The 25,169-nt window shown below is 42.6% G+C and overlaps 1 protein-coding gene across 2 annotated transcripts; it reads left to right on the forward strand.

Annotated features, from left to right (window-relative positions):
• The first annotated feature begins 1,541 nt into the window (after positions 1 to 1,541).
• Positions 1,542 to 20,187, forward strand: dbnlb (drebrin-like b). Of its 2 annotated transcripts, XM_079516147.1 has the most exons (15): positions 1,543 to 1,772; positions 4,819 to 4,874; positions 5,064 to 5,176; positions 5,286 to 5,360; positions 5,739 to 5,885; positions 6,640 to 6,717; positions 9,191 to 9,342; positions 9,448 to 9,502; positions 10,883 to 10,957; positions 11,609 to 11,747; positions 12,216 to 12,335; positions 13,267 to 13,437; positions 14,089 to 14,174; positions 17,354 to 17,429; positions 18,757 to 20,187. In XM_079516147.1, exons 1-15 carry the CDS (start codon positions 1,690 to 1,692, stop codon positions 18,891 to 18,893), a joined length of 1,563 nt encoding a protein of 520 aa, XP_079372273.1. In that variant the 5' UTR covers positions 1,543 to 1,689; the 3' UTR covers positions 18,894 to 20,187. The 2 variants fall into 2 exon arrangements, with proteins under 2 accessions (XP_079372274.1, XP_079372273.1); XM_079516148.1 differs by lacking the exon at positions 12,216 to 12,335 and having other exon boundaries at positions 1,542 to 1,772.
• Positions 20,188 to 25,169: the final 4,982 nt, after the last annotated feature.

Consider the following 25,169-nt stretch of genomic DNA (forward strand, 5'->3'; position numbering starts at 1 on the left):
GTCCAGTGTCCTCTTAATGGAGCTCATGTAGGCAGCTTGGCATGCTTTGCACTCTGGAGAATATTCTCCCAGCCATTTGCCAGATATCAGGGATTTCGTTACAATTCATCTGCCTGACACCTCTGAGTAAATCTTAGCCTTAACCCTCATCTTGTATATAAGTACAGAGAACATGAACTGTAAATTTGCTATCAGGGCTGCTGCCCCATCCCCCACCCTACAAAGGGTGTTTCATTTCATAAGTAGACTTGCAAGTTGCTATAAGACTATTTAAATAGTACTATTAATTTTTGAAATGTTCAGCCTAGCTTTCTCTGAAATACAGGACCAGCCTTCTAACATGAATATAAATGCATACATTTTTGAATATTATGTGCTTCTCCATTAAAGAAAGAAGAAAAGTAAAAATAAATAAAATAAAATACTCCTTGCATACACAAAATATGGGGAAATATCCATTGACTGTAAAAACAAACAAATAAAGCTCATTTTCTTTTACTGGTCTGTAATTATTTTTTACTTCAGTTGAGGGAATATATTATCAACTGTCATCCCAATACCATCCTGAATTGAAGACTGTACTGCAGTGGATAGCCAGGAATGAATATCAACATGCACTACACTACAGGATGTGCTGAAGGACTTAATGCACTAGGGCCTTCGTGATGTTAGAGCGATTATAATTGTTGTCGATGTTATTCTCTGTCCTACAAATACCTATAACGGCCAACATGGATACTGGCAGTTATAACAAATAGAAACAGGTGTAACCTTTACCTTATGCACACACGAACCACACCCCATGAGAGAGACGTGATTGGAGCATCTTGAGTGTGATGCGTAGAGCAGTGGTTCTCGACCTTTTCAGGCCATGATGACCCCCAAAATAATCATATTTGAACTGCATGGGAACCCCATTCTGATAAGCATTTGGAATTGTCGGAATTGAGGTAGTACATTTAGTTTGACTTGGTTCCACTGATAAATATTGTGAAAATAGCCAATATGAGTTTGTAGATAAGTTATTTTCACAATTTTTACCTCTTTCCTATATAATTTCACAATTTGGCCAAGTTTTTATAAAACCACACTGTCATTTGAATAGAGGGTATGCGCGTGACATCACATCAAGTTATGCAGGAACGCCTACTGAGTGGCAAAAACTACTTTTTGGCCTTGACAGCCTGTACATCCAGAAAAGTCTTATCTGATTGTATTAAACAATGTTAACAATATTAAACTCACTTTGCCACTCGATTTGCCATTGACTTTATGCATGCGCAAACCCTCTATAGTCCTAAAAACCTCTAGACCTAAAAAATCTGTCACTTGAAAAGATATTTCAAGTGACAGCAATTCATTGCTGTCACTTGAAAGATCTCACTGTGTAAAGGGTCTATATATTATGTTATGTAAACAGTCAATACACACAGTGACATCATCACACAGACTATGACGTTGGCCTCTGTCACCAGAGGGGAAGGGAGGAGACACGTGGCGGTCGCCTGACAACCAACTAGCCAATCACAGTGTGAGCGTCCCTCCGGGCTGTGGGATGTCACTTTTGAAGTCAGCAGAGCGAGAGGAGGAGAGAGCAGCAGAGCACCGCCCGTCGCCACACCTCCACTAGAGGAAGGGCGCATCCCGGATAGCTAGCTGGCTAGCTATTATTTCTAGTGTACAGTAACAATGGCAGTTAACCTCAGCAAAAATGGCCCTGCTTTGACAGCTGCATACAAAGAGGTCGTGGACGAAAAATCCGACACCAACTGGTAAGATGGCAGAAACATGCGAATTAAATGGTTCCTCCTATGCCTTATCTGGGCAGCTAGATCTGCTAGCTACATCGTTGGCTGCTAGCAGAAGAATCAGCAGCACTCAGTGGTTTATCTGTGTGAAGTGATCTATCTACCCTGCAGCTTAATTTGGATTCTGTTATATATCAGACAGCATATAGGTTGGGCTAAACTTAGGAGGAAGTATGTGGAATTGTGTCTAACTAACATTAACCTCCTTTCAGACATGGGTGGACTGACTTTAGGTTAGATTAGCTGTTTTACACTAGGACAGATAGCCTGAAGTTAACTTATTCATCCATACAAGTGGTGTAATGTGACCCAACAAGTCAACAGCAGCAGGGGCTTTAGAAATGAGCTTGCTGCAGCCTTTGTCTCTTCATCTGCTTCTGTTCAAGCGTGTCTATCATTATTGCAGATATAGACATTGGCATTTAGACAGACATCTCATTGTTATGTGAGCCCACTTCCTGGTAAGTGCACATTAAGTATCATGATTCAGAGGTGGTCATGCCATGCTGGCTTGTGGACATTTTTAAGTTTTTGCCACAGATATACAAAATTAGTGGACAATAATATTCTGAGAAACTCATAAAGAGCTAGCTAGCTAGCACTGCATCATAACATGTCTGTAGTGTCCATACTCCATTTGTACACTCTCAGAGTTAAGGGTGTCCTCACAAATAAAACTTTGAGAACATTTGAGTACTAGTTGGACTCCTAATTATGCCATAGTGTCATAGTAAATAAGTCTCATACATATTCTGAAGAAAATCTGGAGACTTGACATTCAATTATAGACTTGTGGTCAAAATAGGATCATTATTTATAGTGGTGTCTGTGTAAAAACAAACTTTCCAAGGACAAGAAGACCAAGTCTTTGCCACAGAGTCACAGACACATTTGTCCGGCGTATACAGAGTTACGGACATGTTGATGACCCCTGTCATGAATTGCAATTGGGAAAGCAATGAGAACCATTCCCTATCTATCTGACTGCAGGATGAAACCTGTTGGTGAAACCACGCTGGTGTTTAAAGATGACCTGAATTAATTAATCTCATGGAGCAGCTGTGTGTCTCCTGTCTAGGGATTTGTATTGTATCACCCTGGCTGCTCCAGATGCACTCATAAAAGTACTGTTGTAATTGTTCCTCAATCTCAATCTTCTTCTCGTGGCTGGTTCCTTCCCAAAATCACCAGCCAGCCACTATTATCATTTTGCCGTAAAACATATTTTAGAACTGAACAGATTAGATCCTATGTTGGCTGGTGGCTGGTGGAACACCAGCCAACCCCCTGTCAAAGTGTAGCAGCACTGTTTTAGCTACTTGGCTGGTTGGCTACTATTTATGTTGACAGGCCTCACATAGCAACGTGATGCTGCACTGATTGGGGTTCAGTGTCAGCAAGGACCAGTCATGTCTTCTTCATTCCTTCTATTGTACTACTACTGTCTGCCACTCATGTCCAAAATAATGAAAATCCAAAGACTATTTGAAATATTGTTTTTTTTTGTTTGGGTCACTGGTAATTGTAAATCAGCACCTTAAATAATTGAAAGGTCTGTCAGAGGAGTTGCATAATGAATGACACTTGGTATGGTGGTGTCCGATGTCCAAAAGAAATAAATAAGAATGTTCTGCCGCAAAAAAATAGTTGCAGTAGAGTCGCAGCATATTGTACCTGTCAGCAATCTCCTATTTAGGGGAATATCCACTGCTAGTGGAATAATGGAGTCCAGGCATTCATGGGAAATGGAATATGATGGTCTTTTGCATGGTAGCTATAAAATAGCTCAAGGCTCTATTGCTGATTACTTAGGTTAGGACCCCCGCAGTGGTGTCCGGTTAGAACTTAAACCAGGATGCTTCGACTTCTGCTTTCACCCTGAAGCCGACCCTCTATATATTCTCCGACCAGGCTTGTCACGATGACTAGGCCAGTTAGATCTATCCATATATGGTTCTACCATATCTATCTGATATCAGCACTAGGTCGGCTCGGGCCCAAATATAGGGATTGTCATACTAAACATGTCATATAGCCCAACGTCCTAGTCAGAGTCTTCGTTACAGTAGCAATTTAAGCTATTTTATAACATTGTAATTATACAATGTAATACAATCTGTATCGATTTTGTTAATATAATAAAACGGTACATCTGCAGGTACCTGTCGGGCACCTACTGTTTGACACTGTCAATAAAGCTATTTGAAGTTGACCCTGCACACTGGATTGGACACTATGCATCGGCATTATTTTACTAATTAGGACATTGTTGCATTTACGTCCCTCGGGAGAGACAAATGGATGGACAAATATGGATTGTAGCTATCAAGACTACAATTTTCTTTGTCCCACAATTGTAACCCAAAAAAAAATGGCTTCAGTGCTTTATTGCAATGTATTTATACTGACATTCAAGTTAAATATAGTATCGCTCTTATTTTCTACACGATTTGATGACAAAACTGTTAAATAATTTTCTCCAACCACACTTCCTGTTTCTAGCCTACTTGCACTTCTCGTCAGCCCTGGGACCGCAGACTTTGTGGACAGGACGTCGTTGAAATAGTTTTTCCACTGAATAATTTGCTGCTTTGAGTTATCTAGTTCTCTGCTGTAGCACATATCTTTCCACCTACCACCCCCAGCTAGCCAATGTGGTGACATGATTGTCTGCACAGGGATACTGTAGCTATTCAAACATGTATTGGCTTACAATATGGAATTTAAGTTGAAGACTTCAGTCAATTTTAACTTTAAGTATTGATTTGATTTAAGCTACTACTAATATATAATGGACTTTATTTGGGTAAATCTCAAAGTGCTATATAAAATAACAGCTGTTTTAAACATGCACATTTTAAAAACATGGATCATTTCAGTTTAAAAAGCTTCCTCACACGGCATGTTACCAACTTGGAATCTATGTCATCATCTTCACCATCTTGTCTGAATGTGTGTTCTGTCTGTGGGCTTATTTTGGACTCTGTCTTTCTGCCATTATTCTCAACAGGGCCTTGTTCACGTATGAGGGAAACAGTAATGACATCCGCTTGGTAGAGAAGGGGGGTGAGTAACTATTGTTCATCGTTACCAAGCAGTTTGCCTAAACTCGTTCGGTCATGACTTTTTTTTCTGAACTGTGCAATGTTAGTTTTGACCTAGGTTTCTCCACCCATTATTTTGGTAGGATAAAAAAAAAAGGTTCTTCAGTTATACGACAAACCACTTGACTTTGCCACAATGTTTGTGTTTCAGATGGAGGACTGGAGGAGTTGGTGGAGGAGCTGAACAGTGGGAAGATTATGTACGCTTTCTGCCGTGTCCAGGATCCAAACTCTGGCCTGTGCAAATACGTCCTCATCAACTGGGTCAGTTTTTCATTGTCAGCTCCACGCCTACACTCCCCTCTGGTGGAGCCGTCCTTGTAGGCCATTAACTGTTGAAGAATTATTTATTTCCCCCCTTTTTCCCCCCCAGACTGGAGAGGGAGTGAAAGATGCCAGGAAAGGGATGTGTGCCAACCATGTCAGCTCCATGGCAAATTTTCTCAAGGTGATTGTACTGTATGTTCATGTTGCAGTGTTTGAATATATTGGAGTAAATCTGCCTTTTTGTCCACACAATCCCCTCATGTTTGACAGAAAGCTGCTGCACTTGAAAGTCTATTTTTGTAATGGTTTTCAACAGGATATTATATTAAGTGAACCATGGATAAAAAATACCATGCATCATAAACCTTGTTGGATTAACACAGCTGCGTTGGATTGTAATTTATATCATGCCAGCAATCTCTGCATGTGACCAGGCAATTGGGCGGTGCCTGCCAAAACCAAGATAATAGCGATAAATTGGCCCCAATCCTTTGTTTGCTTGTTTGAGCATTAAAGGAACAGTGATGTGACAGCTAAAATGCCTGCTTTGTATTTACAGGGTGCCCATGTCACAATAAACGCCAGGGCAGAGGAGGATGTGGAGCCCGAGGTCATTATTGAAAAGGTGGCCAAGGCATCGGGAGCAAACTATAACTTCCACAAAGAATCTGACCGCTTCAAGGACACTGGTCCTCAGGGCCCTGTGGTATGCATCCACACACAGCACACTCACACTCCTCTCTTTACCCTCCACCCGTCTAATGTTTCATCGGATATCCTATTGAGGGTCATTTGAGTTAGAGTTGAAGTCCCAAGTCTTGAGACCCTGATTTCAAAATCATATGTGCATGCTATATTGATTTGAACTTTCATCTCACTCATTAAAGCCTATTGTTATAGATGTAGTATTCACTGCAGCAGCCAAGATGACTGGCATGATCCTATGGCAGGAATGTGATTTGTTGAGAATTAGTCGGTAGGATTTGAGTAGGATTTGATTTTAATTAGCCTAGCTCGGTATGTATGAAGTTCTGTCACCAAACGGGGTGTGGTGTTTACAATGATCTCACTCAGCTAGAATTCAGTGGCTTAGTGGCAGTCATGAGGATTGTGCTGGTCTGGGGCAAGAGACACAAAATCAGACTGTTATCTCAGCACATTGAGCCATCTGGCTCTATCAGTTCTAGAACACATGTTTGTCATATTCTCTGACGTCACAAACATGTTTGTTTCCTCACCCTGTCATTTTAATAAGTTCACCTATATTTTTAGTATAGCCTTATGCCTAATTGCTTTTTGACATACAGACAGTTTCCGAAGTTGGACTTGAACAGCTTCCTGGCAAAGTTGAGGCACAGTTGAGTGCACCTCTCTGCTAGGCTGCACAATGTGAGGGTGCAGATAGTCTGGCTGTTCTAAGACTAGCCAGTTGTATGACATCAGCTTTCTTTTCTTTACAGGGGTCAGTGTACCAGAAGACCAATGCTATGTCAGAAATCAAAAGGACCAACAAAGACAACTTCTGGGCACAGGCAGAGGTACGTCAATGTATTTGACATTTTCAACTAATAAATACTTCAGTTTCAGATTAACCGCGGCGAGGATAAATATCACAAACCTCTTCGTTCCTGGAATTTGTAAAACTAGAACGGTGCCTGTGGGGCCTCTACAGTGGTGCCCGTTGGACACTGGCCTACTTGGAATGATGCAAGTTGGAAATGCATGCCCCACCCAGATATTAATGCCTGTCTCCTTTTTATGCCCATATATGGAGTTCTTTGTAAGGCATGCCCAAATATGGAGTATATGCAGCCAGCTTGTGGAGTTCTGTGTCAGGCATGCCCAAATATCGAGTGTTGTGAGGTCAGAACAGGCCAGCTCCATATATGGATGCTGGGCAGGGGCCCGGTCCAGAGCCCGGGCAGGGGCCTTTTTGGGGCGGTTCTGGACAACCGTGGGTCTGACCGACTCGACACCGGGCACTGCACCCCCTGCTGTGGTGTGGAACGCGTGTGTCGAATTTGAAGTCGGTGGGGCGAACGGTTCTCGAGTTACGTGGATTACACACAGACAGACAGAGACTTGATGCATTTATAGATAGATAACGAGTTCCCAGCAAATGTTGCACAAGAGCTTGCAGTTTTTAACCATTTATTACTTATAGTATTATAGAACCCCCACCCACACACATTCTCAAAAAAATAAATCACAGAGACTTAACATTCTTATGCTAACAACCCTTACCACAATAGTAAACAAGTCCATCATAATGTAAAAGAAAGCACAAAATAAACAAATTATTGTGACATATGTCCTGTGACTTGTAGGTTTTGCCGAGTGCAACCATTTTGCTTTAAATAAACAGAAAATGTCAGAAACTTGCCATGCATGTTTTGTTTGTTTTGGGGGGGTTTCCCTTCAAAATCTTGCCTTGTAATATAATCTAAATGAGTGTTTTCCAAAATAAAAGTCTAGTAGTCAAGCCATACACATCGAAAATGGTGCTGGACTGAAACAACTTAAAGGTTTAAAACTCAGTACATAATTGGGTAATAACCTTATTTGTATAGCACCTTTCATTCAAAAAATGTAGCCTAAAGTGCTTCACATTAACATAATAAATTGTACCAGTGGTTCTCAACCTCCTAACATCATGTGGGGTAACGCCCCGCCTGCCTCTGATTGGCCTACCGACACTGCCCATCTTGACTGTCCTCCGATGCGAGGTTTAGTTACTAAACTAGAAATAATACAAGACAATGACAGAGTGGCACGTGCGACAGAATGCAGCCTTGTAACTAACTTGTAAGTTTTATTTTTGTAGAAGAGGCAAACTAATATCGTTTATGCCGTTTGCTTTGATTGAATAATTGAACACACGTGTACGTTGTAATATGATTTGATTTGAGTGTGTTCTAAATAAAGTGTTAGTGTTGATTATTGTGTATTAATCTAATTATAGTAAACTAATACTATTATACTAAAAAGGATAAAGATGAATGGAAAATATACCTTTTTACAGTACAGTTCAAGTTTACACATACAAATAAGTTACACAATAATCAACACAAACACTTTATTTAGAACACACCCAAATCAAATCATATTACGGTGTACATGTTCAATCAATTATTCCATCAAAGCAAACGGCATAAACAATATTAGTTTGCCTCTTCTACAAAAATAAAACCTACAGTTCTCTTGTATCATACTGTACTTGTATTATTTCTCACCACGGAGTAACCTCGCATCAGACTATCCAGCATAGCTATATCCACCTCAGTGGACAGTCAAGACGGGCAGTGTCGGTAGGCCAATCAGAGGCAGGCGGGGCTTTACCATGTCGATGCTCGGACGCAAAATAGATATACGCTGTGGTATGTGTACCACTGGTCACCCAAAAAGGAAGAAAAAAGACAAAAGTGGAATGATATATTTACCACAGGTAGTTCTTCTAACCAAGAAATTGGTTGAAATAGGCTGTCCAGCCGTGCTGAATTGAGCATGACGGCACACCTAGCCGTTAATAGAAGATTTGAGAACGGATTAATCACATTTGAAATATCATCAGTTGGCTGATTAGATAGTTTCGTCAGAGCAGCAGCATCATTGGCTTAGGAATGGAAGAAAAACAATTCATGGAATACATTTAATTTCCCTCGTGTGTTAATATGCATAGCTGGATAGGATGGGGCAGGTCTATGCAACTGTATTTTAACAGCCGTAATGGTGGTACATGGAGAGCCAGATATCTTCACAAAAGTGGCATAAAAAGGCAAATTGGCAAACAGAAACTTAGCTAAACCGTGTAGTTAAACTAAGGAGCAAGTCAATGTAGGACAAAATTAGGGTCAGACCTGATGAAGACCGTTTCATTACATTTTGCTCCTAATAGAATACGGTACCATGTGTGAGAATGTGTTGCGGTTTCTTTACTTTTTAACGGTACAAGTTACAACCAACCAAAAAACCTAATCGACCAGTCGCACTCTTCTTGCCTTTCTTTTTTAGAAAGACGAGGAGAAGAGACGCAAGGAGGAGCAGGGTAAGGCACAGGAGGACCGCCAACTTCTCGATAGAGAGCGGAAGGATCAAGACACCAAGGAGTCTGTGCTGAGAGACAAAAGAGAAAAGGACATAGCCTCTCAAATTGATCAAACGAAGTAGGTGTCCCAATGACTGCTGACCTGTGAGTGCAGTATCACTTTGCATAGCAGCTCCCATTCAGCAAACCGTTCAGCCTCCTAAAATGGCCATTTGTTTGACAGGAAGTTCCAAGCGAAGCAGGAAGCTGAAAACAGAGACCAGGAGAAGCAACAATGGGTGAGTTGTCTCGTTCACTGTTGCCATGTCTGCTTATTATAAGCGACTTTGGGCTTCTTTTTATGTAAAGTTGCTTGTAAATATTGGTAGTTTTTTTGGGCTTGTTTCTAGAGTGTTGTTTAAACCAGTGATTTTCACACATTTCCATGTCAAGGAGTCCCACATTAATGTATTTGTCCAAGGACCCTACATCTAAAAAATATTTTGTGCCAGGGTCCAGGGACCTCCATAACAGATTTGTGTTGTTAAAAATATTCCACATTTGCCTGGACGGTTACCTCAACCGTCTGGGCACCTAGGCTGCCAGACCAGCCGGATGGCGTGCCGCGGGATCGACTCCCGAGCCCAACGGCCTTTGCCGCGTGTAACTCCCCATCTCTCCCCCTTTCCTGTCAATAAAGGCATAAAATGCCCCAAAACAAAAAAAAAAATTCCCCCCGCGATATTTTCGAATAGCCTAGCCCTAGTCGCTTCTTTTGGGCTTGTTTTCATAGGCCTGGTTGCTTATTTCTCTCTCATAATCGGTCAACACTGGTCTCGTTGTGACTTGCATATTGCCCCGCTATGAGTGTGGGCACATACGCGTGAAGAAGCGGCAAGAAAGCGCCTAGTCCAGTCGTCTCTTCCGGATTTTTAAACGGCTGGTGGATGACGCTCGCGTGTGGCTTCAACTTGTAGTGTCGGCAAAGCGTTTCAGTTTTTTTGCCGCCGTGTCAAGTTGCAGCCGCACGCGAGCGTCATTTCCATCCACCAGCTGTTTAAAATCCCAGAAGAGACGCCTGGACTAGGTGTTTCTTGATGCAACAGTGTAGTTGTACCCTGTCGTGTGTGAGTGTGTGTGTGTGTGTGTGTGTGAGTGGACATTTGTTCAGACTAGCTTCACCTCTTCGCAGCTAGAAGCAACTAACTGCACACTGCTGATGCCCAAATGACAGAAAATCTGGGGTTCATTCCATTCTGACTACTGTGGAATCAGAGTGTAGAGTAGACTATTGTTTAACCAGAGTGTCACTCTGAGTGTCAACATGCCACATTATGGCCATGTATAAAATATAATTTCTGTCATTTTAGAGTTTTTTCGAGGCGGCGACGATAAGGAATATATAAATAACACTGTTACTTTGTAATAACATTAATATATATATATATATATATATATATATATATATATATATATATATATTTGTGTGTAATGCGTCAAAAGGCGATCGGGGGTTGTGATTTACTTACTTACTACAAGAGGTTAATGTTCCTGTTCTGGCTTTACTTTTCAGACAGTGATGCTGATTGATAGATATTTCACTAGCATGCCAAAGTGCCAAAACCTTATTATAAGAGTACAGAAAGCATGAACTACTCCTTTTTTTTTAACATCACCAGGAGGTGCAGGAGAAGGAGTTCCAGGCAACCCAGAGGAGAGGAGTGAAGCGAGGTGAATCTATCGAGAAGGCCAACGTGAGTCCCCTCACCTACTGCACCTGTAAACCAACGGCTCTCCTCTGGACTATCTGCTTTATGTTAACGGCACAATCCAGGATGTCTTTAATCAGATTAGTGCTACATTGACATGCACATGATACCGTTTTAAAAAGACCGCAAATACAATCTGTGTTTATGTCTGTATCACTGATTGATTGGGCCTTTTAATTCTGACAGTCAAGACAACTGTACCTAATTTAAACTCATCCTCACAACTGTACCTAATTTAAAGTCACTCTCACAGAAGTTTCACTTGCTTATTTAAACTCAGGAACAACGTCACTCACCATATCTAGTGTTTCAACACACACACGCTTTCTGATTAATTGAAAATTAAGGACCCTGATTTTTCTGGTTCCACCTTCGTAGCAGTACAGTTTTCGTATTGACTTGTATTCGTTCTACATACTTTGAAACAATTGTTCACACACACACACACACACACACACACCTGTCCAGTTACTCCTTGCTATTTTCTTCTGTCTACAGCCATTACAGAGAATGCATGGTTAGAAGAACATTTTAGTTTATCGTGCTTGTGACTCCAGTAAAAGAGCATCACACACACACCACTCGTACACTGCTTCCGAGTGCTTATTATTTCCTCTCACTCCCGTTTGGTTTCAGGAGGCAGCCTCTCTCATCTCTCAGCGGTCCATGAACCCCAGAGAGATGTTCAAACAGAGGGAGAGGGGCATGACTCCCAGTGACTCTGAGGCCCCTGCTGCTGCTGCTGATGCCCCTGCCCCTGTCAGCCCCCAGCCAGGTAGGGCCCCAGCCCAGTGCACACACACACTGCCCCGCCAGACCCCAGGCAGGAAGGGCCATATTATTATTATTATTATATTATTATTAATGAAATTATCTTAGAAAATGTTTTTAGAAATGCTTTTCTTTACTTTTTGAAAATATTTTGAAATACTTTTGGTCTAAACGCCCTGGCCCAGCGCTCGGGTATGGGGATGAGGGTGTGGCCTGTCAAAGCGCTCGTCCCAGCCATGTCGGAACACGCTGGAGCAGATTGTTGTCTCTTCTAGGTGCCCTCTTGCCGTGCTTCAGCTTTTCCATCAGACCGTCTAGCTGTCTCATAGTCATCATAGTTGACTCTTAACTCAAACCTCAAGCCATTGTACGTTTCTGCTTCTCTGGACAACCTGTCTGCAAATCTTCTGTTTGTTGTTCTTTTTCTTACCCCTCCTGTCCTGTTCATCATGTGTTTGGGGGCGGGTCTCAGGGCGCCTGCAAAGCCCTTTTCTCTCTTCTAAGCAATCATGTGAGTCTGAGCGAGCCGAGTCACCCCTGCGCCAAGCCTCTCCTGTGCCAGCAAGCTCCGTCTCTCCTGTTCCTGCCACAGGTGTGATCTCTCACGCACACACGCACACACACGTACGCCAAGAATGCAGTGTTAATTTTGACTTAGTCTTAGTCTTTTGAATAACACACCATTTCGTTTCTAGTCCTATTTAGTCATCTGAAGTTGTTTATTCATAGTCTAGTCTTGGTCGACTAAATATCAAAAACCTTAGTGTTCATTTTGACAGCGAATTCTGATTTAGTCTTTTGAACACACCATTTAGTTTTAATCCTATTTTAGTCATCTGAAATTGTTTAGTCTTAGTCAACAAAATGAACACAAGAATGCACACATGCATATTATTTATGCATGTACACATGCATAAATAAATACATAAAGAATAAACACACACACGGTCGGATAATCCTTGGAGGCTGACTCATGCAAAACTAAAGTCTGTCGCCCACATTTATTTTAAATATCATCAAAAGCTCTGCTTAATTTCTCTCTAGTTTCTGTGTAACGTCATCCTCATGATCATTTTTAAGCATTGTGCATCAGCTGTCCTGTCTGCATTCTTGTCCATTCTGCAAAATACATTTCTGCCCGGCTTCCAGAAAAGTGTCTGGGTAGCTCAGTCGGTAGAGCTCTTGCCTTTGGACCACAAATTCATGGGTTCAATCCCGGGCACCGCCAACTCAACGTATGAGTAGCACGGCTTGGGTGCGGCAAGTCGTGCGGAAAGTACTTTGAGCTGATGGTAGGTGTGGCGCTCCACTTCAGCAATCCATCTCCCAGGGGTCTAGCGCATTGTAACGGGTACAGACTCCCGCGTGTTACCGGCTGATTCCCGACAATAAGCCACTCCCGACCTACAAGAAGAAAAGAATCCCAGTCATGCCCCTCCCTATGTTTGTGTGGTGAACTTCATGCATCATGTGTTGGTTGTGTGTACGTTGTGCGTCTGTGTTTGTGTTGTTGCGGTGATAAGAGCCTGATGTGGACGATGAGGAGCTGACCGGGTGTGAGTATGATGAACAGGAAGTTCAGGAACCCATTCCCCAAGTTCAGGAACCCATTCCTCAAGTTCAGGAACCCATTCCTCAAGTTCAGGAACCCATTCCCCAAATTCAGGAACCCATTCCCCAAGAGCCGCCACAAGGTGGGACCCATTTCACTCAAACAAGCGCGCACACACACACACACACACACACACACACACACACACACACAGCGACTGCAACCATAGTTTTTTTTATTATTCTGTCCACTACTTTTACGATTAATCAAATAACCGAGAATCCGTTTTTTTTATTCTTTATTTTTCATATATCAAATCATACAACAATTTCACACAAGATGGTGAAAATAGACAATGAACAAGCTCACGGCAGGTCACGTTCTAAGCTTTTAGATCAGCTCAACCATTTGTAAAGAAAAAAAGGGAAATAAGTAATTTCCTTTACTATTTAAATTAAATTTTCTTTTTTAAATGAATTAAATCAATTTAACTGTTGCACGCCTCAACACACACACACACACACACACACACACACACTCCAGTCTCTGTCTGTACACAGTAACACTACACTATACTATACTGTACATACACATCAGGGTCACATGGATCCATCTGCTTCTTATAATAACCATCTGTATTTTCACCATGACCATACCATACCTCTCCATCCCTCATATTAACCCAGGAGGTCTTCTGCTTTCAGGATCAGCTGCTGCCACCTGCTGGTAGAATAAGACCAATGCTTTAGTTTGAATCCCGGTAATTGACCGACAGTGTCTTGTTATGTGTCAGTTGTTTCAGAGGAGCCGCCGCCGGCTACCCGTTCTCCGGTCCCGGAGGCGCCCGTCGTCAACGAACTTTACGAAGAGCCACCTCAGGTGATTACTGCAGTATAGCAACAGTTTGATGTCATTTAACCCAGTGGTTCCCAAACTTTTTCTTGTCAAGGACCCCCAAATCAACATTTATTAGGCCACGGACCCCCCCATTTGAAAACATGGGGGGGAACCCGGTTTCACACGCATTATGCAACGGACCCCCGATTTAACACCTTGCTTGCCTGGACCTATTTAATCCATTACTAAAATGTGCCCATCATTTATAGCGCCCAGACCACTTTTACCGGCGTACCGGAAGTTGTTGTGAATGTCTGTGTAGCAGCTAACAATAGCCACACCACTCTAGAGTCGATCGACAACAACGAGAGGTAAGAATAAATCTATCGCGACTAGCGACTGGACCGCGGAAGGCCGTCAAACACAGGATCTTTTTTTCAGAATTAGACTGGATGATTTAGATCGGGAGTTATGAACGTTTTAAGATTTTCGTTTTCGTCAGCTAAACAGGCAGGGAACATTTTCGATGACGTGTCACTCTTGCGCGTCATCGAGGATTGGGCAACAAGCGCTCCTAGGCTGTGGAGCGATGCGATCGGTTTTGATATCATGAATCTCCGTCCTATTTATCAATCTCCGCCTTGGGCACTTGACCATGAACTTGAACTTGACGGAGATCTCCGCCCCGGGTCCTCCATGGTGTTAATTGTAACCACTGTACAAATGTAACCAAATGGACCCGTTACGGGTCCATTTGGTTCCATTTGTACACTCTCAGAGTTATAGTGCTGCCGGAATTGTCCAAAAACTACATTCGGATATTCGTTTTAAAAACCCACGTGGATTCGAGCAATTCAACCCATTCGGATTTCGATTCCGATTCGGGGCCATTCGGATTTTTTAATAATTATATTTACACCAATACAACCTGAGACATAACATTTAAGATCGCATTGCTGGCGCAACTCTCTCTCTCCGCGCATTGGCGCTGCTGAAAACCGAGTTGGAACACAACGCATGCATTCTCCCTTCTCCCATAAAACTTCACGGCACGGAGGCAGTATTAATTCACAGAACAGAACACGGCATTGCTGCTGCTGCCGGACCGGCGCCGCAGTTCATCCTTACGCATTTTATTTCTCTTTTTATAATTTCCTGAAGGATAAAGTCGCTTCATGATTGAAGATTGATGAGTGATAGATCTGTGTGTTGTTGTCTAAAAATATACTCTCCCGTCCGTCCGAAACAACACAACACAACACAACACAGCAAAATAAGTTTCGGTGTAGGCCAGGCCTGTCTCTGATTCTGATCACTAGGTACGCTGTTGACGGAAGATTTCACCCTTCTGAGCAGCGTACACTCACTGCGCAAATAACGTAAAAGGCCCCGCCCGCCCTGTGCTCACCGTTATTAGCGCACCGTCCGTACGCAAATAACGTAGTGCGCTCTTTGCCGACTTTGCGCAGGGCGGGCGGGGGCCTTTTGTGAATCGGATCTACGCAGCCTGCGTAGTCTGCGTTTAGGAAGAGTGCGAGGCAGCTGATTTATTCTTCAATGTATGCCGGTGTCGGCGTGTCGCGTGGCAAATATAACTAATCTACAAGCTCACAACGCTTACCCACGGAACCGTCTCGCGAAAACTTGCACAGCATTTTTTTTTTTTTATTCGAATCTTAATTTTATATATTCAGTTATTAATTTATTTTTTTGATTCGAAAATTCGTTCGAATATGGAATATTCGTTGGCAGCTCTACAGAGTTACAGACCCATAAAGGTCCATTTGGTTCCTAACTATCTCTAATTGACCTAGGTACCCCCTGGAACTCCCTCAAGAACCCGTAGGGGTCCCCGGACCCCACTTTGGGAACCACTGATTTAACCCATTTTGACCTGACCTTTTGACATCTACAAATGTCTTCTAAATCCTACAGAGTTTTCTGAAAAACCTATGTTTCTATGTCAGTGGTGCTCAACCTTTTTCATGTCAAGGACCCCCAAAAATATCTGGATTTGGCCGCCGACCCCCATCTGAAAATATGGTGTTCCAGGGACCCCCCAGAAGCAAATATTTGAGTTAAAAACATTCGCTCTGAAAGAATATATATTCAAAGATTTGCACCACATTTTCACGATTTTTCAAAAATAGCAGACCTACAAGCTCGTAGCGCGCTATGAGCTTGAAAATGTAGTCCTCAAACCATGTGACTAACATTGGAAATACATTGGGGCGGCCATGACATACAGCAAGCATGCAGCAATGCATTACAGCATCAAAGCATCAAAGCAACTAGTAACTAAAGCAATAGCTTTAGTTACTAGTTATTTTGTAGATTTGTATTTTTTAAATTATTATTACAAAACATGCATTAACCATTTTAGGCCATTTCAGGCTTTAGAAAATCGCCAATCTACAAGCTCACATTGCGTCGCACACAGCAACGCATTTTGAGCTTGTAGATCGGATATTTTCAAAATATACATTTGAAAACTTGATACGTGACATTCTGCATAATGAGTACTTTTACTCTTGGTACTTTAAGTACATTTTGATGCCAATACATTTGTACTTTACATTTTTCTTTTTCTTTTTAAATATTTTTGATCCCACGATTTTGCAACCCACTTTATTCACCCAGTGTCAATTATCTAATGTAATCCTGGGCGCTACACTTCCTCTGCCAACCTGGGGGGGGGGGGGGCAGCGGACTGACCTCATGCTTCCTTCTATGCATGAGGAGTCCAAGCTGCTTCTTTTCACCTGACGGGGGCGTTTCACCAGCCGGACGTAGCGCGTGGAAGGAACACGTTATTCCGACCAGTTCCTTTTCCCTCCATCAGACGCCCCGGCTGGCCAGGGGGAGGCAGTTTAGAGACCAGGATTACTGCATGTTTTTTGTGAGGGTACCTACCCTAGGAGGCACGGGGAGAACATGCAAACTCCACACAGAAAGGCACTTCCGCCAACCCCGCCTCGGGTATGGGCACTGATAGACGCGTAGGAGGGAACATGCCCCCAGCGCCACCCCACAGCGTCCCAAGCGGGAATCGAACCCAGAACCTTCTAGCTGTGAGCACTACCAACTGTGCCACCGTGCCCCTCATTTGTACTTTACATAAGTACATTTAGAATTCCAATTTTGTTTTCTTGTAACAGTCTTCTACGTTGCAGTATTGATAATTTTACAAAAGTGATGTTTTGTTTTTTTGTTTCTGCCAGGTGGAGGAGAACAACACAGACGACATGCCTGCTGATAGAGGCATCTGTGCCAGAGCCCTGTATGACTACCAGGCTGGTATGTCTGTCTTCTGTTCACTCAACTGCTGTGCTGAAAACCAATGTTTTACACTCTGCAAAGGGACAGATGATGATAGCCAATCTCTAAGCTCTGTGATTGTGGACTCCCATTTGGGTTGGTACACCTGGCAGTATGGATAGCTTTGAAGCTGGGATGCTGTAAACCAGGGGTGGGCAACTGGCGGCCCGGGGGCCACATGCGGCCCCCACCTTCACTTAATGTGGCCCTCAGGTTAATGTCAGAATACTGATATAATATTGGTTTCAGCTGTTTACAATTCCACAACATGCAAACATGACCCGCTTTAATTACTTCAGTCTAAATTAGTGGCTCAATGCTCAACACGAGTATAATTAAAGGCATTTGAAATGACATAAACATTTTAATTTTCAGGATTCCAATTCAAAAATAGCAAAAAATAATTCAAGATTTCAATTAGAATATAGCAAAAATAGCCGATCTACAAGCTCAAAACGCGTCGCAGCGCGACGCGTTTTGACCTTGTAGATCGGCTATTTTTCCTACGACAGTAATATATGGCTCTAGGGAGTGAGTGTGGAAATATAGTGGCCCTCTCCATCATCAAAGTTGCCCAGCCCTGCTGTAAACGTATGATGTTGATCAGATCAGTGGCAAACTAGTGAAAATATCAGTTCAACAAGCTCACAATGCAGCATGAAGTAACTATTGTCACTAATTCTTAATTTTATTTTGCTTTTGTGTCCCCCATAGAGTTATACTGTGTCCCTCTGTCAGACTAAATCTGAGACTAAAATAACCACGACAGTCACATTTTACCGCTTTCCTTGCAACAACAAAGCTACTGGTCTCCCAAATCTGGCTGTGACACACTGAATACTATCGCCAATTTATTTCATTGTGTCAACTAAATCCTACTCAACCCTGCACACATTCTACATATGCCCCCGAAATATTCTACTGAGCAAATGGACTGTTACCACCTTCAATATAAATGATAATAATAGACTTTGTTGTCTCCCCATCATATATTTTCTTTGTCATGGACACTTGTACAGAACATTAATAATTCTACTGGAGTTGGAAGCATTAAGACCCATTTTAACCCTCGATGGCTTCCTTTCTGAAAAATAACGTTATTGTAAAAAGATTCACGCGTTTCGATATTGCTATTTACAATGAGAAGCGGACGGGAGCTGGTGCCACTTGGACCCGGACTTAACGTAGGACTACAAAATGACGTCGGACTTAAATACCGAATTGGTTTTCAACCTTTTCTTTTGAATGAGGGGTTGGGGTGTTATTGCAGAGAAATTCATCCCTTTTTCCTGTCGTGTCTTTTCAGCCGATGACACCGAGATCTCATTCGATCCTGACGAAATCATAACTGGCATCGAAATGATCGACGAGGGTTGGTGGCGAGGCTATGGCCCAGGTGGCCATTTTGGAATGTTCCCAGCCAATTATGTAGAGCTGGTCTAAAGCTCGGGTTCAGTCAGTGCACTCCCTAGACCAGCGCACTGGCAGCCCTAGAGGACCTCATAGCAGCAGGACAACACACAGCCAAACCAGACCGTCTCTCACCCTAGTGAGCCGGTCGAAGCCTCTCTCCATATCATGGACCAATGAGTGAATGATTGGTAATCGTGGGGCCACATAGATTATTAAAAGAGAACCTAAACCCTATGTTGAAGAAACCAATTAGCATTGTTGTTGATGTTGTAAAGCTTTCTGATTGGCTAGTTTAGGGATTCGTGAAAGACCAATAATAGGCTGGCCTCCAACCCCTCACACACACCTATCCCTAAAAACTACCTTTATCTATAAATGTGATGCAGTAATATGTCAGCCTTTTGTTATTAATGGTATAATCATAAATTCCATTGTGAGCATTGATGGCACTTCACATTCCTTAAATGAGTGAATTCCGTTTGATTTCAGGTATATATCTTTTATTCTTATTTGTAGTTGTTGCTCCTGTACATTTCAGGAAAAGAGAAATCATACACAATGGTACCGGCTACTGTTTAATCTTTGCCTTGTTTTGCCTTTATTTCCAAGGAGACTGATTTTTTTTTCCTCTTTTTCTTTTTTGTACTATTTTTGTGAAAATGTTGTGATTTCTTTTTTATTATTATTATGTTTTTGGTTGAACTAAAATCCTGTGTGAATTTCAAACGGCAGTTTAGTATTGGAATCAAATATTTAAAAGCAGTTGCATTTGCTGTGCTGTGGGTGGCAGACTTCAGTGCTTCATGGTGAAATGAGATTCATTGTACAACGGTTCTTTCCATACACCCATATCACCCTCTTACCCTCTTCAGTGTGAAACAATTTTCAACTTTTCAGGGACTAGTTGGAAAAGAGTCATTCTTTCAGCATAATTCTGCTCATATTATGTCCTCGTTTTTGATGAGCCATGTTTGTCATTGGCCCAAATTAAGAGGATGCAAAGAGCACTAATCGAATATGAGAAAGTTGTGGAAAAAGGGTTAGATCTAATTGAATGGGGCAATATCCTCTGAAAGACATTTTCTCGCCATTAATCAGTCTATAATGTTTGATGAATAATTAGGAAACAATTATGCAAGTTCAGTGTTTTATTCATTCCAAACATGATATTCAAATCATTGTCATCTGAAGCATTGTGCTCTGTTGATGAAAGGAAAATGAATTGTGAATTAAAAAAGGGCATGTTCTTATATTTTTCCGTTTTTGTTTTCCCAGAGTATATTGTAATGCAGAGACATTATTCATAATAAAAATAATAAAAGTTGTTTTGTGACATCTTTCTCAAGGCCTTATGCATAACACTTGTATTACGATGTATGTGAGCTAGCAAGAGCTTGTACGAAACCAGGTGATTTTAGGGACTTTCAAGGAAATGACTAACTTAGACTTGTACATAACTTGATAAATATTTGCTCTAAGATTCGTTTACTGGAATTAGACCATAACGACTGGGGATTTCGCAGGTTTCACTTTCACACCCAAAGAGATTATTGTTCCAATCATACTTTATATATTTACTTCATAGAAAACAGTAAATGATTAAGGTAGAGTATAAGCCAACATTTGGCAACAAGGTAAAAGCCAGCTGAATCTGGGCTCTGAAAACTTTAAATGTAAGATTAATTTATTTTCACCATTATAGTGCCCATGTGGTACTCCACTATCAGGATGTCCATGTGTGTAAATGGTAAATGGTGCATTTATATAGCGCCTTTATCCAAGGCGCTTTACATAGATTGTGCATTACATTCACCCATTCACACACACATTCATACACCGATGGCAGCGGAAGCCATGCACCTTGATAACTGCGGTCTTGTCAGTGATAACGGTCGAATCCGCTAAGCCATGCAAGGTACCAACCAGCACATCGGGAGCAATTTGGGGTTCAGTGTCTTGCCCAAGGACACTTCGACATGTAGCCAGGAGGAGCCGGGATTCGAACCGCCGACCCATGGATCATTGGACGACCTGCTCTACCTCCTGAGCCACAGTCGCCGTGTGTGTAATACTGTGTATATACTATATATATATACACACACACACACAGAACACTGATTGGAATCACAGCCGTTTGTTGTCTCACTTCTTTCAAACTTGCGTTGTGCTGTCCTATGTCCTCATCACATAGCCTAACCTCCATGTCTGTCCTATGTCCTCATCACATAGCCTAACCTCCATGTCTGTCCTATGTCCTCATCACATAGCCTAACCTCCATGTCTGTCCTATGTCCTCATCACATAGCCTAACCTCCATGTCTGTCCTATGTCCTCATCACATAGCCTAACCTCCATGTCTGTCCTATGTCCTCATCACATAGCCTAACCTCCATGTCTGTCCTATGTCCTCATCACATAGCCTAACCTCCATGTCTGTCCTATGTCCTCATCACATAGCCTAACCTCCATGTCTGTCCTATGTCCTCATCACATAGCCTAACCTCCATGTCTGTCCTATGTCCTCATCACATAGCCTAACCTCCATGTCTGTCCTATGTCCTCATCACATAGCCTAACCTCCATGTCTGTTGTGCTGTCCTATGTCCTCATCACATAGCCTAACCTCCATGTCTGTTGTGCTGTCCTATGTCCTCATCACGTAGCCTAACCTCCATGTCTGTCCCATGTCCTCATCACGTAGCCTAACCTCCATGTCTGTCCTATGTCCTCATCACATAGCCTAACCTCCATGTCTGTCCTATGTCCTCATCACATAGCCTAACCTCCATGTCTGTCCTATGTCCTCATCACATAGCCTAACCTCCATGTCTGTCCTATGTCCTCATCACATAGCCTAACCTCCATGTCTGTCCTATGTCCTCATCACATAGCCTAACCTCCATGTCTGTCCTATGTCCTCATCACATAGCCTAACCTCCATGTCTGTCCTATGTCCTCGTCACATAGCCTAACCTCCATGTCTGTCCTATGTCCTCATCACATAGCCTAACCTCCATGTCTGTCCTATGTCCTCATCACATAGCCTAACCTCCATGTCTGTCCTATGTCCTCATCACATAGCCTAACCTCCATGTCTGTTTCAGTGAAAGGCTCAAATGAATAGCAGGGGATTTTCTCAGACATTTCGTTTTTTTCTCAGCCACTCGATCAGGACGTTCTGACCTCATGCAGTTACAGCATGTGAGAGAGACGGCTCATGAGCTCCAACCCACACTTAGAGTGATCGTATAGTGAAGTGAAAGTAGTGCAAGTGAAATTTCCAATGGCTTGTAATTGTCTCCACCAGGCCGAATGCATGGGGAGAGAGTATGTTTTGCACTCCGTCCGTGTGTGTGTGTGTGTGTGTGTGTGTGTGTGTGTGTGTGTGTCCGTCCGTCCGTCCTTCCGTCCGTCTGTGTACAGCTAATCTCCGGCACCGTTAACCCGGCCGATGCCAAACTTTGCACACACACTCCCTGGATGCCAACGATGAACCTCTGCCCCACATTTTCCAGAACGGCCTGTTATAGCGCCACCATGAGGAAGCTTTTCACATTTTTTACCTAAAACTGCACCGATCTGCGTGAAACGTTGCATGCACACTCCCTAGAGGCCAAGGACAAACCTTTGACCTGCATTTTCCGCATCTGCCTTTTATAGCGCCACCAGGAGGCCCACTTTTGTAAAACACATTTTTTGATATTACTCCTCCAGATTCTGTCCAAAAATCTCACAAATCGTTACACAGTATCTCTATGGTCATGTGCTCAAGTCGGATCTGTCTGATATTTCATATTCCATCCTAATTGGCTATAATTGGCTTTCATAGTTTGCAAGATTGCCCCGTTTTGAACAATAGCCTCAAATCATGAACGCAGCATGCAATTTACGTGAAATCTTTCACACATTTTCTTACTAGGCTGAGGAATATATCCCACCCTTTTCACATTGGCCTGTTATAGCGCCACCAACAGGATGATTTTTGCAAAACACATTTTTGGAACAAAATGCCTCAAATCATCCAATTGCCATCAAAGGCGTATGAAGAAATGGCAATCGGTACACATGATCTCTGTAGTCATGTGATCAAGACGAGTCTGTTGGATTTCTCAGATATGTACACTGATTGGCTAAGATTGCCTTCCTAAGTTTTCAGGAGTGGCCCGTTTTGTACAAAATGCTGCACATGTCCTGCTCATCCAGAATTCTATCCTCAGAGATGCTATGAGTGATCTGGCTCTGCATTTCCTCAACAAAATGTAGAAAATTGTTGCAAAAAAACCCCAAAACATCCTCCTAAACATTTTGCCAAACATCACACACACTCCTATCCTCCTGGTGGAGACCTGTGCCCGGAAGGGCACTTTTTCTAGTTGAGTTTTTGTTTTATCATCAGCATTACGCTTCTGTGTTGGTTAAAACAACACGTCATGTAAACAACAGCTCCTGGTCGTTGGAACACCTTGATAGTGGAATTAAACCACGATCGTCCACCGCTCTAGACAGCCTTAGTTTACATCATGGACACATCACGGGTCCCGTGGGTCGACAAAATGAGGTCAAAACACTGAAAAACAACTGGTAGCGGCAGAAGAATTAATTAATTAACTAATACCCGACAATCAATGTGTTAACAATCATTGTTAAAGGTTTCATGACATTCATTTTCATTTATTTTTATTTTTCATTTTTATTTTAGGTTTTATGACCCCACATTCAGTGGATTTTCTGTGGTCTGGAGCTTTCTCTGGGGTTTGGAAGTCTTTCTGAGCTGCAATGAAAACAGGCAAAACAGTGAAAACAAATCTGCTAGCAAATCCCATTGACATATATGGGATTTTCTGTCTCTTACATCACAAACAGCAGGAAACTCAGAGCACCACAAACAGCCAGAAAACCCCACACCACAGAAAATCTACTGAATGTTAAAAGTTATGTTTTTAAGTGGTGCAACCACTTCCTTAAGTGACTATGTGTGTGGGTGGCTGGCTGGGTGGGTGTCTGGGTATCTGGGTATGAGCACGAAAACAGCATGGTTGTTTTTCACCACCTGTGTGCAACCTAACACACACACAAACACACAGGCACATATTAACTGTATATATGGTGATTTCAGGTGTGCCAGTACAGTACAGTACAGTACAGTACAGTACAGTACAGTACAGTACAGTACAGTACAGTACAGTACAGTACAGTACAGTACAGTACAGTACAGTACAGTACAGTGGAGGGTACAGTAGAGGGACCCCCACACGGTAACTGTCATTTCTCAACCGTTTCGGACGCGGGGCGGCTCGCCAGAATCGGGCCGGCACCCTGGGTGTGGGACCCCCACACGGAGTTGCACCATTTACTTCACACGGGTGTGATTTCTTTTGGGTGCAATTGAGCTCAGAAAACCTGAAATTACAAAAAAAAGCGGTTCCCATTCTGCGAGTTGAACCGTGGCGATTGTGGGTGAAAATGTTTAAGAAGCAGTCCGCTAGATGAGATGAGTGTAATCTGATCTGCTTGGAAAGTCTTTCCTATCTATCCACTCGCCGGCACGGCCACTTCCCATTCGTCATGTTGGAGTACTAATCATTATGATGGACACTAACAGCCTCTGACCTCCCCGCTCCACTTGGCCCAACATACAGTATGTACTCGCACGCACGCACGCACGCACGCACGCACGCACGCACGCACGCACGCACGCACACGCACGCACGCACACGCACGCACGCACACGCACCTGCAGTTACTTTGCTGTTTCTAATGCAGTTAAGGTTCAGGTTCACAGAAGTGAACCTGAGCCTGTTTTCTCTAAAGCATCTCTAAAACATTACTCTAAAGCCATATCTCCAAAACTGGTGGGTCAAACTGAACAACCAATATGTCAATTTGAAGCTATGATTCCCTGCTTTTATGACATGAAAAAACGAAAATTCAAAAAACTCCAGTCCCTCAGTCAAATTTGGCCACATACTGTATGTACTCACACGCACGTGTCGTATCTTATGACACGAGACCATACAAACTTACTTAACCAAAACGGGAGAGCACACGCACACAGAGAGAGAACACCTGCAGTTGCTTTGCTGTTTCTAATGCAGTTAACCAATTTAGACCAAGTCAAACCGTTACAACATGTCAAACTAGGGGGTTTTTCGTGATTCTGAATCCATTCCAAAGCATTAGTTTTGCACAAAAACACTCCTTGGGCTAAAAACGGCCATAGACGTCATGACAAATGTGATGAGGTCAGCACAAATGTGATGAGGTCAGCACATTTTGGTGGCTATGGCTGGCAGGAAACCAGGTGAA

The sequence above is a fragment of the Electrona antarctica genome, assembly GCF_951216825.1.
Source record: "Electrona antarctica genome assembly, chromosome: 12".
Classification (NCBI taxonomy): Eukaryota; Metazoa; Chordata; class Actinopteri; order Myctophiformes; family Myctophidae; genus Electrona; species Electrona antarctica.

Bases quoted from the DNA above. Each gene is read 5' to 3' on its own strand.
- dbnlb (XM_079516147.1), top strand. From the start codon at position 1,690: ATGGCAGTTAACCTCAGCAAAAATGGCCCTGCTTTGACAGCTGCATAC. The intron at 5,361-5,738 runs GTGATTGTACTG...TTGTATTTACAG, and splicing joins CCATGGCAAATTTTCTCAAG to GGTGCCCATGTCACAATAAA. The intron at 6,718-9,190 runs GTACGTCAATGT...TTTCTTTTTTAG, and splicing joins ACTTCTGGGCACAGGCAGAG to AAAGACGAGGAGAAGAGACG.